The 17,757-nt window shown below is 38.5% G+C and overlaps 1 protein-coding gene across 4 annotated transcripts in view; it reads right to left on the reverse strand.

The window, feature by feature from the left end:
* The window catches only part of MID1 (midline 1), a 151,466-nt gene that overhangs the window by 34,306 nt on the left and 99,403 nt on the right, over positions 1–17,757 (reverse strand). For all 4 annotated transcript variants that reach the window (XM_013951248.2, XM_067296491.1, XM_067296499.1 and 1 more), the window contains exon 3: positions 13,462–13,557. In XM_013951248.2, the coding sequence (XP_013806702.1) occupies positions 13,462–13,557 (96 nt within the window). The remainder of the gene's footprint in view (positions 1–13,461; positions 13,558–17,757) is intronic.

Raw genomic sequence — 17,757 nt, forward strand, 5'->3', positions numbered from 1 at the left:
AGAGAGACAAAGGCAAAAAGTTCCAATCATATCTAGAATAAGGAAAAGTAAAAGGAGTGATTTCAGAGCTGTGTTTCCATACCCACTTTGCTCAGAGGTTTAAAGAAGCCCTCAGCCCTAGCCAGTTACTCCTAGAGCCATGCCACCTTTTCCATTGTGCTGGCAGAGCTACTGGTAAACCAGAACAGGGAACAGTTCCAGGTGAAGAATAACCATTTTTCCCCTTGGTTATTTTCAGCTAGATGAACCCCTTGATCTGCCTCAGCCCTCAGCAATATGCTTAAACATGTATCTACCTGTAAGCACATTACAGAGCTCATTAAGATTAAGCAAATGCTTAAATATCTAAATTTGGGCCAGGGCCAATTTTACAAATATCCATCTTACGTGAAATACATTGTGCCCTCCAGGGAAAAAGGGGGTTTGTTTTCAAAGCCCTACGTTCATTAAGGTTTTGGATTATCCTTCTCAAGCTTTCATAAAATTAAAGTTTAATCACGTATTTCACAGGCTTAAATATTAATAAAGGTATCAGGATTATATAGAGAAAATGTACTTGTTCCTGGAAGGGCTCAGATGGTACTGAGGGTGCTGGGCAGCTCTGTGCACAGTACGTGAAGATGTAGAAAGCTCTCCCACCATGCAGCTTGAGGTGCCTGTTTATCTGCTTAAGTTAGCTGTTTACTCTGCTGGGCTTCCTGCCGTGGTCCCTAAGGAAGGACTAAGGAGCAACTCGGACTCAAAGACTCTGGTAGAGCCTACCCAAGTGCTAAGGGAGCCTAGAACAAGTCAACACATCAGGCTTACACAAGGGCCGAAAACTGGGTTGTCTGAAGACTGTCCCTCCTGTTCCACCCTCCCCTTACTCACTGTATTTTGGCATGGACCTCTGCAGGGCTGTTTTCAACAAACTTCTCAATGCACAAGTTTCCCTTGCCTCTGACTCCTGTTTTACTAGTGGATTGAAATCCCATTAAGGAATGGGGAATTCCAGTTTGCTGCAGTCTAGGGCAACAATCATGTTCACTATAAATGGGTGCAATTCTTTTTATGTATGTCTACAGTGAAGCTGACTTATGCCAGAGTTGACTTTGGCACTTAATTGCTGTAGCACTTCACAGGATTTTTGACTAGCTTCCACTCAGAGTGTTATTTCTATCACCATTTATATCGTGGATTCATTTTTTCTGGCAGATCAAATTAATTTTGGGGGTAACTGTCACATCACAGAGAGTTACAGGAGGGTTAAATCAACAGTGTTTCATTTAATGCTCAGTTTGGTTTAAAAAATAAAATGGTAATTAACATTTTAATTTAAAAAATTCTAGACAAAGGAAATCAAAATGCTTGCAAAAGCCTTTGAATTTCTTACTCACTGACTGCAGACTTTTTTCTTTGAAATCTGAAAAGTATACTCTTTTATAAACTTTATTTGAAGACATTTCCAAATTCATAGCTTTCATGAGTTCATTAAAAATATTCCAAAATTATTTGAAATGCCCGAGCTTAGTATTAAAAAAATCATTTAATTTGGGGGACTTTTCTCAAGTTGAAATACTCCTTAACCAGATTTTGAGCCTATAAGGCCTCTGATTCAGTAATAACTTTATAATTAAGCATCCGCCTAACTTTAGGTTCACCATATTTGCAAGGGCCCTGAAGGGACGGACTATTTGGGAGATTAACATTGAATATTATTTACTTGTATATTTCTGAGGAATCAGACCACAGTGCCACAGGCATGAAGCAGGGCTCTGCTATACAGGTGCTACAGAAATACCAGAGTAAGACTCCGCCTTCTGCTCAAGTCCTTTGATGAACGGCAGTCTTAACAATAACTTCCAGCTGGGGCCAGCCAAGGAATGTGAGTTCTGTCTGGTGAAAATATTTGAGGTTTTACGTTCTATGTTTTTCCACATTAAAAACAATGCCTCTTTCCAAAGAGCTCATTAAAAGAGACTGAGAGCCACGTTAGAAAAGTCTGGAGACTGTGCCACTCACTTTGGTTGTGAGAGGCTCTGAATCATGCAGAGAACTGGCCTAAGTCTGGGCTTTCTACATCCCAGATGAATGTCTCTTGTTTAATCCGAGATTTCCATTGCCTGACAGTTGATGCTGGACTTGGGACACCTTTCTGTTGAAAATTTCACTGACATCAATGCACTTAGTTCTGGCATCAAAATAGTTCCTAACAATCTGTGGCAGACCTACTGCCAACCTAAAGCTTTGTACTTTGTTGGTACCATTTTTAAAAACCTGCTCTTCTGTGCCACAAAACTGTTTTAAAACTGACCAGTAGGCCTTGCTGTGATTTAGCAAAAATGATGACATTTCCTACCACCAAACAAGAAAGGACTGATTCTAGGCATTTTGCTTTTATGGGGAATTTATTTCTATTTCTGTAATATCTGATGACCTCAAACAGGCAATTTAACGAAAAAAGAAAAAGTCAGGGGTCCCTCCAGATTTTTCCAGACAGATGGTTAGGGACTGCTGGGCTGAGCCTCAAGGAATGGGTGTAGAAAAACAAAGAAAAATGGGGGTTCCTCAGATGTGACAGGGAGCAGGAAACCACAAGCTCTCCCAACCCAAAGGGAGAAAGCAGCCAGCTGTTTCCAGCTCCACAAGCTGAGAATGTCTTTGGAAAGTGCTCTGCTCTCTGAAGAGGCTTCCTAGATTTTCATCTTCAGAGACCTGAGTTAAATTGCAGCTTAGGTCATAAGAAAATGAATGTGGTGGTTTCAAAGTCCCCAGCAGATGTCTGGGAAATCACAAAATTGCAACACAGCTAGCAGCTCAAGGTTACAGCTGATCTTCTCTGCTTAATTCAAAGTCAAAACAGAGTGTCATAGGGCTAGGTTCACACCCATGAAAAAAACTTATGTAACTAATATACTAAAATCAAAGGATCTTTCAGTGTCTCAGCTGAATTCCCCTTGTAGGAGCAAAACTCTCCCTCTGTGATTCCTTTTTGGGTGAGGCAGTTTCGTCTGCAACTGGAAATGCCCAGTGTCCTTCTTTGAAAAATATTCCCCAAATGAAGAACAAAATTAGACACCCTAAATTAGGGGTTGTCTGGGTTTTTAAGACAATGCTGTCTGGGATAAATTCATCAAAAACTTTGGTGATAAAGTGATTTTATTCACTAGTCCTTCACTAGTTATGCAAAATGAAAGAAAGTGGATTGTAGAAAAAGTTTGATGTTTGGAAAGTGAGGTATGCCATTTGAATTTCAGCTTTATCATTTAAAAATGGTCTCAATGCCTCAAAAAATTATTTACTTTACAGACATGGCCATACAGGTAAAGAAGAGGCATTAGCTTTTCTTTATGGGACTGAGGTTTGATGGTTATAGAATTACTGTATACTTACAAATAAAGAAAAACATCAGAAAAGCAAATTGCAATGATTACACTTAACACTTAACGCTACAACTGTAATGTTATTACCATGTGTTTCTCTCTAGATTTTGGGCCTGAATTCCTTCTTACACCAAACTCAGAAATTGAGGAAAAAAATCAAAACACAGAAGGTAGTTAAGTATTCAATTACTGATTACACTTAATGACTGTTAGGTACCTATTTACCCTAGAAAAACAGCTTTCTTCATTATAGAGATGTGGAACCTACTTTCTGTGAGAGCGCCTAAATGAATTACAGGAATATGCTCATCTAAAGATATAGGTCTGTTTAACTTTTAATTGCGATGCGTGATTCTGTGAACAACTTTCATTCAGAAAGTCATTATACATTGAAGTCACATGTTAACCTCTCCCATGTTTCATTTACTCATTTGATGGAAATATAGTGGACAATGATTCATGCACAGCAATGAAAGCATTTCTTCTCTTTCTTTTTCTGGATGGCCAAGCTGAATGGGAGTCATGGATTCCAACACCTTCCGTTTCATATCCCTGTTTGATATTACGGGTTACACAATCTAGACTTCTGTAGAGCAAATGCAGCTTGGAAGAAGCTTTTCTCAGATTTCATCTAGTCTAAGAGTAACACTGATTTTATCCATTATGACAAGCTGTGCCTTTGGAAATACGTGATATTAATCAGCTTGCCATCTGAATGACTAACCTATAACTCCTTTATCCTAAACCGGTGCAAGAGGAAGGAATGGTCATCTCCCATTTCAACTGTACCAGAGGCTTTGTTTTTGTTTGCATTCCACATTTATCTCTAACCAGGAGACCTGCATTTAAAGGCAGTCTCAGAGAAGGTTAAACAAAGGTCAGTACAAAAATAAAGCAACTTACTCTGGCTACCTAGGAATTTTGTGAATGAAGAATTGATTAGGCCAGGATAGCTAAATACTTTGGGTCAGACTGATAAGAATATCTGCCCCCATCTTGAATAAAGGTAAATCTTTAGAAGTTTGAAATGCTCATGTCACTTATTAAAATATTATTTTTAATTCTTTTGTCCCACTGTGCTTTGTAGCAGATTGTTGGGTAACTAACCAGCAAAAAAGCCCAGCACTCTTCTAATGACATTTACAATCTCATCTGAAAAAACCCCCCACCCCACAGAGTTCTCACTGGAAAATAAATTATTTTCATAAGAGTACCACAAAAAATACATTAAAAAAATCCCAAACTCGGACTGTTTGGAAACTTTTGATAAAGACCTACTCCAGATATAGTTATACTGACAGCTGCAAAGCCTAAAGACTAGCCTTGCTTCAGTGAAACAAGTATTGCTTTTATAAAACACAAACTCATGTTAAAACTATAGATGCCATTTTTCAGGGTAGGAAGGCATACTGGAGAAAGGATATTCACTGAGTGACATACCACAGTTTCACAAGTGGATTAAACCAACTGCTCCAGCGTCACATTGCCAGTAAATAGGTATTCCCTGTTTTCCTTCTGCCCAGAGAAGCTGGTGTGGCCGCCTGGGGAAAGGCTCAGCTGAGCCCCCGGCGACCCCAGAGTGGCACAAGCCCCAGTACCAGCACCCAGGGACCAGGGGGAGAAACACGGCTGGGAGGGCAGCAGCCGAGGTGAGGGGACTTCGAGGTTTAAAATCAGGTTACGCTGTGAAACTAATCCCTAAGAGTGACGTGTTTTTTCAAGATGCAGTAAAAGGGCCACGTTAATAACTTCTTTTGGGGGGGTCATTATTTTTGTCCTTCATGTTGGTCCATTCTCTGAACTTAAAAATGGAAATACTATTTGAATTATGTTTACTTGTTTTTTGCTCTGATTTTGTCTTTCCTGCTGACATTAAGTCTTTGTTTCATGTTGAGCAAAATATTCTACTTGGTCAGTTTTGTTTAAGGCAGAAAAACAAAAACAACTAAATAATCATTGAAGTTCAAAGGACTGCTGAAGACGAAGCCAGTGTCCTTGTACCCACCAGTTCAGTACTTAAAACTCTCATCTAGAAGCGTGCTCACTTGGAAGACTGATGCCTTTGGTCTCGCTGCTACTCCTATTAGCGTTCAGCTATTTATATTAGGTAAAAAAGGAGAAACTCTGAGCAACTCATTCCCATAGAAGTAAATACCTCAAAGAAACAGAGAGTTCTAAAAAGTAAAAACATTTTGACTGACAAGTTATATTCCCTGATGGCAGGCCCAAAGTGTAACCTGCTGCATTAGTCAACCAGTGATTAAGAGTGAAATAAACCTCATTTTCTAGTCTAAAAATAAAGTTCTGCAATGAGGCAGGAAAATCAGACAAACAAGAAAGCGAGCACATGTACGTGTATAGGTGTGAGGGAAAGGGAGAGATGGAGGGAATGAGAACTGGCTTTTTAATAGGCAGTGACAAGCATTGCTCTAAGTTTATATACAATCTATGTAATATGAACCATAATTATGACTCCAGTTTCCAGAAGAGTTGCCAAACAGCTGTAGATGCAATAATATATATTCCAGCACATGCTTAATTTGTACATTAAGTATATGCATAAGTGCTGCAGTTCTATACATATATATGACCAATTAAACATTTAATTAGTCATTTGTGAAAGCAATTAAATGATTCCTTAGGCAAATAATATTTGACTACTAGGCTAGGACTTACTGGGCATGCAATTGAGGACATCCTTTAATGAATATTTATCCCGAGGTATCCATACAGCCATATATGCAGCACATTCTGTCAGCTTTTACTTCTGAGGTTTCTCTTTTCTCTGAGGTTATGCAAAATTAAGATTCTGACTGGAGCTTACCTGAGATTTTCATCGAATAATATCAGCTTTTTACGAGACTGGAAAGAAATCTAGAACTAAAGTAATTTTAAATCAAAAGTAGATCATGACATATATTTCAGCTAAACGATGTTAACAAAGTATTTCTTCTCCTCTCTCTCATTAGAAACTGTCCTAGGAAACAAATTCTGTAAACCTTTCCTTAGGGTTTTATGCACTTCATGAAGTTTGGTAGTACTAATAATTCTCAATTTCCTTCAAGTCATTTTTTTTCTATTTCACAAAAGTGTCAGTTTCTTCTAGGACTTAAATTTAACAAGTGAATATAGCTGATGAACAAGTATCTTTGTTAAAATGGAAGATACTGGGATAAAAGAAAAAGCAGCTTTTACTGGAGCTACTTTCCATGTTATCTGCCCTGTATATTTCATGGTGATGGTAAATATAATTTTAATCCTTTGTCCCTTTCCCACTACCTTAAAAAAAAAAATAGGTTCCTTATTCTAAATTCCACAGTGTTTGGCTTTGCATGACTGCAAAGGCCATTTGCCACAGTTTAGGCACCAAAATTTACATATAGGCTTTCCAGCTAAATATTCCTAATGAGAACTTCTCAGTTTACCAAGCTTTGAAAGAAACTGTCCCAGATTTCAAGCTGAGAATGAGAAAAAAAAGGAGTGAGTACTGTGAAAGGTAATGAGAGCACAGTACCCACTTGTTTTTGTTGTCACGAATAAAGCCTCTTTATTTTTTGACAGTGTCCTCAGGAACTTTGACAGCCTAGTTTTAATTTTGCTGTCCCTCAGATAAGAGAAATGCTACATGAATTTCATAGAAAAGCAAGGATGGGGACCACACGGTGTCACAAAATTTAAAGAAGCCCTTCTGTTCAGGTAGCTGAAGTCTGACTATGTATTTGAATTTTCATTATTTAAAATTTTCCCATTTGGCTTTCTTCTTTTTGATCAGGCACAAAAAAAGGCAATAGCAGGCTTTTTCCAGGTGCTGCCATCTTTTCTCCATCACTTTTGGACTACTCTTGTTACAGTGATTTAAAACATGTCTGATCTGTGACACTGTTCAGTATCTGCACTAGTAGAACAAAGGGTCTTTCAGTATATTGCTTTTTTCGGATGATTATATAACATGGCTATAAAAAACACACTTTGACACACACACAAAATCAATTTTGACTGGGAACTCTATGCTGAGATTCAGCCTGTAGCAGATCTTTAGAACCAAGCTAGAAACCAAGCATTTCCATTTAAACAGCAATGGATGCAGCAGTTTCAGGGTTACACAAGTATATGAAAATGTCTTCACTTCTTTATATAACCAAAAATGATTTTGCAGCAGTGTCCAAAATTTGCTTCCTATGACATTTGGTGGATTGAAAAAACAAAACAAAACAAAACAAAAAGACTGAGATACAGATGTTATGAAACTGTCTACAAGCAAAACCTATTTCCTTTCCCCTCCCCCCAGAGTTAATTGCTCCAATTTTTTCCCCAGCTGAGCTCAGATTATGTTTCTGCATAACAGATGAGAACAGCTTCATGTTATTGACTAAATAATAGATTTTTTTATCCTGTACTTCCTAGAACAGATGAGAAAAGAGCCCAGATACAAAACTCCAGGAGCCCAGTAAAAAGCAACTGGCAGAAGAGCCCCATGCTCACGTTTGCACCTTCTGCCATTTAATGTCATGATCTGAGACATGTCTGCAGCAATCTCATTCATTCATAGAAGCAAAGTGTCTTGGAAACTATGATAAAGAAGCAAATTTACTACAACACAGCAGTTTGGAAACCTGTGACTCTAAAACCAGGGGAGAACCTAAGTGCTTACAACATTCAATCCTTTCGTGATTCAGCTAAGAGGTGGCTAAATCTGAGGCTGTGTAGGGCCAGGAAAGCCATGGAAAAGCCACAAAAGACCCCACTGTGATGCACAAGGCAAACTGCAAGGGTCACAGCTGGCCCAGGAGGCCACGAGGGCTGTTCTGCCAAGGCCCGCGTGGCAGTTGTGCAGGGGAGGTAGGGAAAAAGACCACCCTGCCAGCAGCATGGCACAGCATGGCACGGCACGGCATGGCGGGAGGCACTGGGCACCGCAGTGCTGACATCCTCACCCCTCTAGCACACCTTGTGAGAAGGACAGACCTGGCAGTAGGCTGGAATTACCGTGGGAATGTTATCACTCAGAGATTAAAAATTGCCAAATCCTATCAACCCCAACTTTACGAGTGTTTTGGGAAGATCTGCCCAAGGCTCTTACAGGAATTCTCAGGTATTCACATGGACAATTTGCACAACACATTTCTTATGAGCAAATCCCTGCAGTCTGTTTTCACTCAGAGACCCAGTGGGACTCCGTCTGAAGTCTTTACTTCCTCAGTAGAGACAGAGGGCTTGGACCCAGAGTATTAGTGCCAAAGCATCAATGTTTATATTACCTCCTTTTCCCCAAAACTGCTTACCCTTACAATAGCCCCAGAACTAAGTAGCTGCTTTCCTGACACACACAGATGATTTTGTGCACTTGATGAGGCACACGCCAAGTAAGTTCCAAGTCAGATAGCTCTGTAACTGGGTCAATGTCTGCAGAGCTAAGCAGAATTTAAAGATAAAAAAAACTCCAGGACTGCTTTTAATGCTTTATTTAAGTTCTCCACAGATACTGAGATGTGTGAATGCTATCAGCTAGGAATATATATATATATATACACACACACACACACATATTTAAGATTAGTAGCCATTTTTATTGTATTTTCTCAGTTTGTGGAGAAAAATATATTTTACCATATGAATCATCTTCCTGAGCTTATCATTTGACACAGTTACCCCTAACTGCTTTCACTAAATGAGACTTAGGAGGAGACCTGGCTCCCCAAGGCCAACCCACAGAGCCGCCCTGGCTGTCCCGGGAGAGTGGGTGCCCTGCGAGCAAGCCGTGCTCCTGCCACCTCTCACACACCGCAGGCTGCAGAAGGCAGCGGGCCCAAAGGCATGGGGTTGCAGGGCTGCCATCATCTCTAAGGAAGGCAAACAAAACGTTTCTGATTAACAGCCTTTGGATGTTCTGCAAAGGCAGGGAAGGACAGCTGGGATTACAGAGCAAGGGAGGAAGGAAAGATGGGAAAATGAGTGTAAAACAACAACAAAAACTGTCAGGGATGAGTCTGAAACATAAGTAAAACCAGCATGTTGGTGTGCTCCTAGCAAAACAAAAAGTTTTGGGACGGAGAAGAGTGTTAGAGTCTGAAGCATTCACTCTTCAGGATACTATTCCCATTGAGAAAACTGGATTTTTAAAATTTAGCAATACCATAAACTAAGTATTAGCACAGTTTGTACTTTAATATTAGACATGAAATCAGTCAATCAAACATTATAAAATGCTTAGTAATATCTCTGCTTTCCTTAAAGCAGTAAAGACTATAAGTTCTGCTTGATTTATTCAGATATCCCCGGAATCGCCCCCAAGAATACAAGACTGAAGTGGACTTCTTGAGTCTCTTAAGATCAGATCCACCCCAGGATAAATCTTTTCATAAACTGATAAACTCCATCTAAAACCAGGTAAGATTTATGCCCCCATTACTGTGATGAAAGGCAGTTCCAGAGCCGCCACTCCTTTACAGCTGGACGTCTTCCAGCTTCCAGAAAACAAATACTCCTGACTAGCTCCTGCCTGTTAATGTAAGTGAAAAGTGAAAAAGTTTCTCTTTCAAAAGAGTATAAAAGTTTTTAAAACATACAGTGAATGGGAGTTGGCCTTTGTTATGGCTGAAGTCCCAATAGCTTGATGTGAAGGATGTATGGTAAATAATTAATTTGCAGTAAAGTCAGTTGCTGGGAAGCCATTAACAGCTCACTTTGTTGATGAGAAACAGTGGCTCTATGACAACATTTGGCTTGGCTGGCTAGGATTCATTTATCCAAACGGCACACAGCCTATTTGTTGTTCATTTTCAGAAACATCAACTTCTGCTCTGTATCAGAAGCCAAAAAAACCCATTAATTTTTCATTTTTCATGTAATATTGAATGTTTTGGTTTCTGACATGACAAAGGCTCTAAAAAATGTTAATGTTTATTTCTATTTTCTACAAATAAATGTTAATGAGCATAACTAACTTTTTAGGTTATACATTCCTCAATAAAAACTTGGGAACTTTATCACAAGGAATAATATTTTCTTTTCTTCCTTGTTTTAAAATGTTCAATATATTTAGCATATGAAACCAAAACCTTTTTTTTTATCAACTGGTTTTAAATCAAAAAAAGCTAAAACAATGTTAAAAGGACATTATTAAAATGATTTAAAATTAGATAATTTTGTCAGATATGTAATAGCAACATTTACAGTGCACTGTCTACAGTTTTACATTCTTGCAGGTTTTACAGAATAAATTTTACATCATTATCTGTAATATATTATGTTAGAAAAAAATGAAAAAGACCATTAAGACCAGCAAAAGCATTCCTATAAAATTAACTACCTGTTCAGTTTCAACTTTTTGATGAGTTCATATAGCAACACTAAGAGTCATTAGAAACTTTAGCTTTTCTTTTCCTAATATATTGTAATTTTAAATTTGTAACATTAATGTTACAGTAATATACTGTTCGCTTCATTCGGTTTCCTGATTTGAGGTGAGCTCCTGTCAAGAAGAAGCATAAAGAAAAACAGTGTAGTGAGCTTTTAAATATATCCAAGCCTCAGCTTCTCTAATGTTGGAGGCATTCACATCATATTTGAGGTTTCAACTGAGTTCTGAAAAACAGAGATAACTTTAACATCTACTTCAAGATCCTCAGTTGCCCAATATTTAGCTAATTTAAATGCTAATTAGACTAATTATGTGAATAAAACGTGGTAGGAATTTATTAACAACTTTGCTGCTATTGCTTTATGTCTAGAGAGAGTTTTTCTAAAATAGGACTCAAGGGACAGTAGCGCATCTGTTACCAGTTGAACAAGTTGGATTTTTGTAATATTAAACCTTTGAGTTCGTAATATAGTGCAGAATGCAAAAGAAATGGAGGAGCGATTTTAAATTTTCCAGATCTAGTGCATCTTGGATATAGGCCACTAATGAAGAGGAGGCCTTATGCTTTCCTAAACCCATCTGCTTCAGGACTTTTGCTCTGAGTTTTACATGCAGTAGAAAAAAACATACCTTGTCTCTGTCTCTCATTATCTACTATAGTTGATCTAGCTGATGTTAATGCCATTTATATAAAGAACTTACACCATTTACCTCAAGTCTAATATTGTGGATGGGCTTTTATGCTTTTGTTGAGCCCCACAAAGTCAGTGAGGCTCCACAGAGGTGACGAGCCAACTAAAAGACAGAAAAATGGATGGGATGTTCTCCTCGGAAGGACAAGATATCTTTTTGCTGCAGAATTCACCATTGCCCTAGTCAAGAAGGTACTTAAGCAGATGCCTAATTTTCAAGATATGAGTTTGAACCTATTTGCAAGCAACGGTCACTCTTGGGCTTAATTAGCTGACTGAATTTCAGTCTGAAAAAGGCAGAAAAGAAGTAGTCCTATGGAAAACTTTCATGGAAGTTTATAGGGATGAAAAAGAGGCTGCGCTGAAAAGCTGGCAGACAGCAGGAAGGAATGCCTTTCTGCAGCTCTGGCAGGTGGCGGGGCTCTGGCAGTGCGTGTCAGAGCTAACTTTCTATTAAATTATATCAGTGTTTCAGAAATTCTGGTGTTAGGCTACCTTCCTCTCTCATATCCCCTGGGGCTACTACCTAGGTAACACTGATGAAGAAGCCTGACTCCCTTTCACATGTATATGCAACCGTACTCAAAGTGGAATACCATGAAAACTTTTCTATACAACACTATTATTTAATGCTGCCTGTCTGCTAGGCACATACAGTGCAACATTCTCTGAATAAACAAGGTTGCTGTAGGAATTACTATGTAGAAGCATGTCAGCCGGCAGTATTGTAATGCAAACAGAACCCAACCATTTCTCACAGGAAAGTAAGTTTTCACTTTCTCTGCTAATTTGAGTAGCAGTTAGTTGTTCAGCTGAAAATACCTTTTCTCTGTGACTGAGTCTGAAGCTTGTTTTATTCTAAATCAGCAGTATTTATGGTGCGTCAGCTCCTCTAATTCCTGCCCTGTTAACTTTCCTGTGTCATCTTAAATTGAGTTTAGCAATTACGAAAACTGATAGCACTGCAAAATGATGAACTCAGTGTACTCAGTGAATCCAGTGTATCTGTCAACAAGCATGCATGCCTCGTGATTTTGAGCTTTGCCTCCTCTTCCAGTGTTTCTCAGCTACAATTTGCCTGGAGGTGGGGCTGAAATATTTTGTAGCCAGTGTCACCTGAGACTCATGGCTGAGACTGTCAACAAGGAGAGCACTGGTGATAAAGTTTTGATTCCAGGGGGATGTTTGTACAACACTACCGACAGAAAGTATAAACTTGTGCTGTCCTTTGCAAGCATTTTTTACGATGATACAGAAGCTGCTTGTTCACTGTGGTTTTCACTTCACTGACCTGAGCCTGACCTGACCAAGGTATTGACAAGGTCTTGCAGCATGGCAAAAAGTAGAAAGAAAAGTTCTGCTAAAATAAAGTCTGTTTTAGGCTCTGTTCTCCTCCTGTGCCAGCTGCCATGGTTGAACTAGTCTGTGATTATTTTAATTTGCATCTAGAGTAGCAGTCCCCACAGGGCCATCTAAAATATCCCCCAGATTTGGGGGGGAAATCTGGATTCCAGCCCCTGTTCTGCCAGAGATTTTCTATGACATCCTCAGGCAATTCAAAGGCCTGTAGGTACCTTTCTTCTTCCGAAGATAAATGTATTTGATTCCTGACTTCTGAGTCTACGTATGTTTTTAGCTACTTAATTATGCTGAAAAGAAAAAGTCCCTGGCAGACAGAAACCTAAATATCTTTGTAGATCTAGGCTTTCCTATATCTCTGTTTTAGGTTTCCATCTGTAAATATTGTTCTACCTCACAAAGGAGCGAGGAAGATAAGCATGTTGCAGATAGTGATGTGCTCAAGTAGAGCAGTACTGAGGGCCATGCAAATATTAAATCATAACTGAAAGGGCATAGAAAGGAATGTAAAGAAGGTTCAGCTGTATTAAGAATAGCATTTATCAGAGAAAAGCCCCAAACCAGTTTACCACTACTTTGATTCAATTTTGCACTTATGTTTTTGTTCAAAATTTCCTTTTTGAAATCCTGAAAGCTCAAACTTCACATAATTCAGGTTTCAAATATTTTAAATGGAGCTCGTACTCACTTCAACATGTTGACAGGTTTGAATGAGTTTCGCCAAAAGAGTTTCTAGTTCAGTATTCCTCTTAATAAGGTTGGTGAGGTTGCTCTCCAAATTTTGCTGTCAAAAAGAAAGAACACATTAATGTTTTGGAGAATTTAATATTTATGTAAATAAAAGAAAAAAAGACTATATTTTCAGGATCTGAATTTTGTAATTCCACAAGTATGAACAGGTAACACTCATTTTCATGTGCACCATTAGAAGCTTTGCATATGTATCAAGAATGGCAAAAAAAAAAAAAAAAAAAGAAAAGCATAAAAGTTCATGATAAGAGTAAGTTCACTAGAAAATAGTTTCTAAAAACCTACTAGAAGCTAGATTAAGCAATTAGTTTTAGCTAAGGAGGAGGAAAAAAGGTATAAGGAGAACAGCAGGGAGCTTAAAAATATTTTACCAAGAAAAGGTGGTTTATTTTGACTGGGAACACTTTGCGGCTCCTTATTCCCTGCTCTCAGTCTGTCTTCCGAACTTAAAAGTCTGTGGCTAACCGAGGTCTCTGAGTATGCGCCTCTCCAGGGTTGTATCTGCAGGGACGCGGTGGATGGGTCACCTCTTCCTTCTTGGAATTCACAGTGAAGTGGTTGGGGCGGGTCCTGGGGAGGGTTGATCTAGCTGATCTAATTCCCTAGCAGGATGTTCAGCAGAATTATATTTTTAAATAAAGAATTATAAAGAAAAAACACTTTAGATGCATAAGAATGAAATATTAATCACTGGATTGTGACTTCACTAATTGTTCTTGAGAGAGAACTTGTGGCTGTGTTTACCAACTGATTATGGCTGCAATAATATGTCTTTAACTGTGGGGCCTTGGAGAGCTTTCCACCTTCCGGATCTGAGGCCATACCCTGGCCGCTGTGCAACTGTATATCAGATTGAGATCTAGAAACAAATGTTTTGGCCTCCTCCCCTCCCCTCAGTATCCACAGGAAGGAAATCGGAGCACATGAGTAAAGAGAGGGCTGCGAAGGCTGTGACCCACTCCCAGAGCTGACAGCCTTGGAACAAGGACTACATAATGCAGTGTGGAACTCTAACTCCCCACTTTTTACTGTGAATCTCATCATTTTTGCTGCTTTACATAAAATTCCATCCTCTGGAAGCACATGGACATGAAAGAGTCCTGTCTCTGCATAAAATGCAAAGTTTCCACAGAGACGGAAAAATCTGCAAATCTAACTCGAATAAATAGAAAAGAAAAAAGAGCATGGCATTAAAAAGGATCCAGACTGTAAACACTCTCATGTTTCAGTAACTTCAGGTGCATGCATTTCTTTTTGAAAATCCTGGGGACTGCTCATGCGAGAAGTTTTTCCTCATAGTTATTTACCTCTTTAAGTGTGTGAGACTAGTCCCTTGCTTAGTATTGCTGACAGGCTGGCTGACAAACCCTGCCTTTTAATTGTACTTTGTACTGCAAGTAGCTCCCAATAAAGCAATCTAGAAAGTATTGAACAGGAACGCCAGAGCTGTGCCCCGTGTTTCTCTCCTCATAAGGGCTGCAGTGTCTCTGCAGAGCTCTCATTAATTTTATTCCTTCTCATCTTTTATTAATGGACTTCCTTTCTCCACACTCCTACTTTTTCCCCCGATATATCTGTTACATGCCTTAAACCCCTTCAGCTCACCTGATGTTTCTCATCCTTTTTTTTTTTTTTAGCCTCCACACTTACCACCTCCACGTATGCCTTCGATCTCCGTGTGTGTGTGCTTTCTGCTGCTGTTACTGCCTGCCTATTTCACGCTGCTTCAAAGCACACTGTTCTTTGCCCTCCCTTTCTGCAGCCACGCAGTCGGCTTCCTACTCGCTCCTGCACATGGCTGCAAATGAATGAAAGCTGGCAGCATTTCATTGCTGAACCATACATGCTTTGGCATTTACCAGAGCTGATGCTGTAAGTGTTTGGGGGAGCAGTCAGGCCCGTTCTGATAAAGATAGCGCAGGATTCTGATGCCTTTATGTATATAACTCTTTCAAGAAACACGATGGGGGTTTTAAGCACATAATTTCAGCATTTGCTTCCCAGCACAACCGTTCCTATCATGTATCACAAGCCACGGCTGTAAAAATACCTTCTACACTGCATTTATTTTATAGCCTGTTAAAAACAAAGAGCAACAAGAACGGGCATTCTTTACCGAACAGTTTGAGCTGTATCTTATATTTCCACGAGCTGTATTGTGAACTATCATTTAATTACAAAGGCATGTTTAGTTCACTGTTAGAAGTCCATTTGTAGAGCTGAAACTCACATGCAAAGTCTAAATACCATATATACTTACGATATCAGATAACCTCCATCTTTAAAAAAAAAGGTTGTTAAGGGAATCCAAATGTGAAAATACTCTTGAAGTGATATCTATATACCTTTTTCTTGCCTATGTATTCATTCTGTAGATGTTCTAATAAATTCTTGTATCACAAGATTTCAAATGAAAAATCTAAGTTCTTGATTGAGATTGCATAACTTCAAATGTATTATGGGACACAGTTAATGCTAACAATCGGGACATACACACAATGAAGAAAAAATCTTCTCAAAGCTATTACAGAATATTGCAGAGATTTTAAGTAGCCTGAAAGTGTTTCAAACTAAGTCCACTAATATGTGAAGAGAAAGTATTCTCTATGAGACAGAAATTTATTTACCCATAAATTTATTTCAAATCCTGAATAAAGAATATAATTTTAGAATAACTTTTCTTCCAGTCAATAGCAACATAATCCCATATATATTATTATGGTTTCATATGGATGCCCTGATGTATTCTGCATTTTCCAATTGTGAAAATAGAGTTTAACTACTAAAAAAGTGAGTTGCCTTATTAAAAATAGAGTTAATGCACTCCTACGCTCTAGGTCCTTGAACTGTGTCATTTTAAAATTGAAAAGCTTGACATTTTGTTTCATTTCAAATTCCAGTGCAAGGGATTGTTTTTTTCTTAGTCAAGATGTATCAGAATTTTGTTAAACTTTTGTTTAAGAACATCAGTTTATATTAATACTTTACTAAATAGTAAGAACCTGGCAGCTGTTCTCCGAAATTAATGTCAATCTTTTCAGTTTCACTAGGGCAAGTACTGATTCGCAGCTCTTAAAGGTGGCCTGATTTGCAAGTTTTAAAGGTCATTTAAAGATTCGATCAATTTTTGCAGCATGTTTTCCTTTCAGCTAACCAGGATTTTCTTTTGGTGTTTTCCTCTAGTTCTTTCCTCTGTTCTGTTCACATATGGGTAATATAGCAGCACTCTGGCTATTGCATGATAATATTCACCAGAAGCAGATGTCAAGTCCTGCGCTCTGTCTATACTCTGTATAGGAGTAGCAGGAAAAAGCCTGAATGACCTTACTGGAGGTTTAATTTCACAAATAGTTCAACTTGCTCACAGACTTTCCAAAGTGTCTTAAACTCATTTTACATTGATACATAAAACTTCTTAGCTTGTGTAAAACTTGAGCTGCAAATTTGGAGCTCTGGCCTTTATGAAAAATTGATCCAGTGCTCAAGATCAGAATTCCCAGAATAGTGAGTTGTAACAATAGGATTTAAGTCTGGGGAAAGTGTACTCTCAAATATAGTGTACATGTAAAAATGAGTGCCAGAACTAAGCTTATTCAGAGGATCTTCCTTCACCCTATCTCACCTTCTGTGGCCATTCTCACAGGTGAGCAAAATTACAACTTCAGTTTTGGAAACTTTCTAGATAATTCATAATTTCTTAAATATTTCCACCTTTGCTTATCTTATCTTTTTCTGCCTTTTCTTTTTCGGCACTTGCCAATTTTATTTCTTATCTATCTATTCAAAACTAATCTTAGAAATGCAGGAGCTGTTTTTTAAAAAGAAGGATAATAGTTGGTGTAAACATTTGCTCTCCGGACAGGCCTCATGCATGCTGATTTGGTGGATGTGAACTGCTCTCAAAAGCTGAAAGCCAGGTTGAATGCTTCTGCACTTATCTATGTAGTCTCCGCCTGAAATTCCACGTGTGCTTTGGAACTGCTGTTAACACTATCTAGTATCAGGTGAAAGGAATGCTCACCATCCGTTTAGCATGGTCTGACTATACAACATAAATATTCCTATATCTGTTAATATTAATAGCGTTATCTGACAGTACCGTTGGTTTATTAGTAAAAAATATTTTGAGCTAGTTTAGTTTCTGCCAATATCTTTTTTCCATATTTTCTGAGTTTCCCTAATCAGATGGCCATTGTAATAGTTAATTTCCATCTTCTTGTATAAGTAGTACTAC

Source organism: Apteryx mantelli, chromosome 1, assembly GCF_036417845.1.
Source record: "Apteryx mantelli isolate bAptMan1 chromosome 1, bAptMan1.hap1, whole genome shotgun sequence".
Lineage (NCBI taxonomy): Eukaryota > Metazoa > Chordata > Aves > Apterygiformes > Apterygidae > Apteryx > Apteryx mantelli.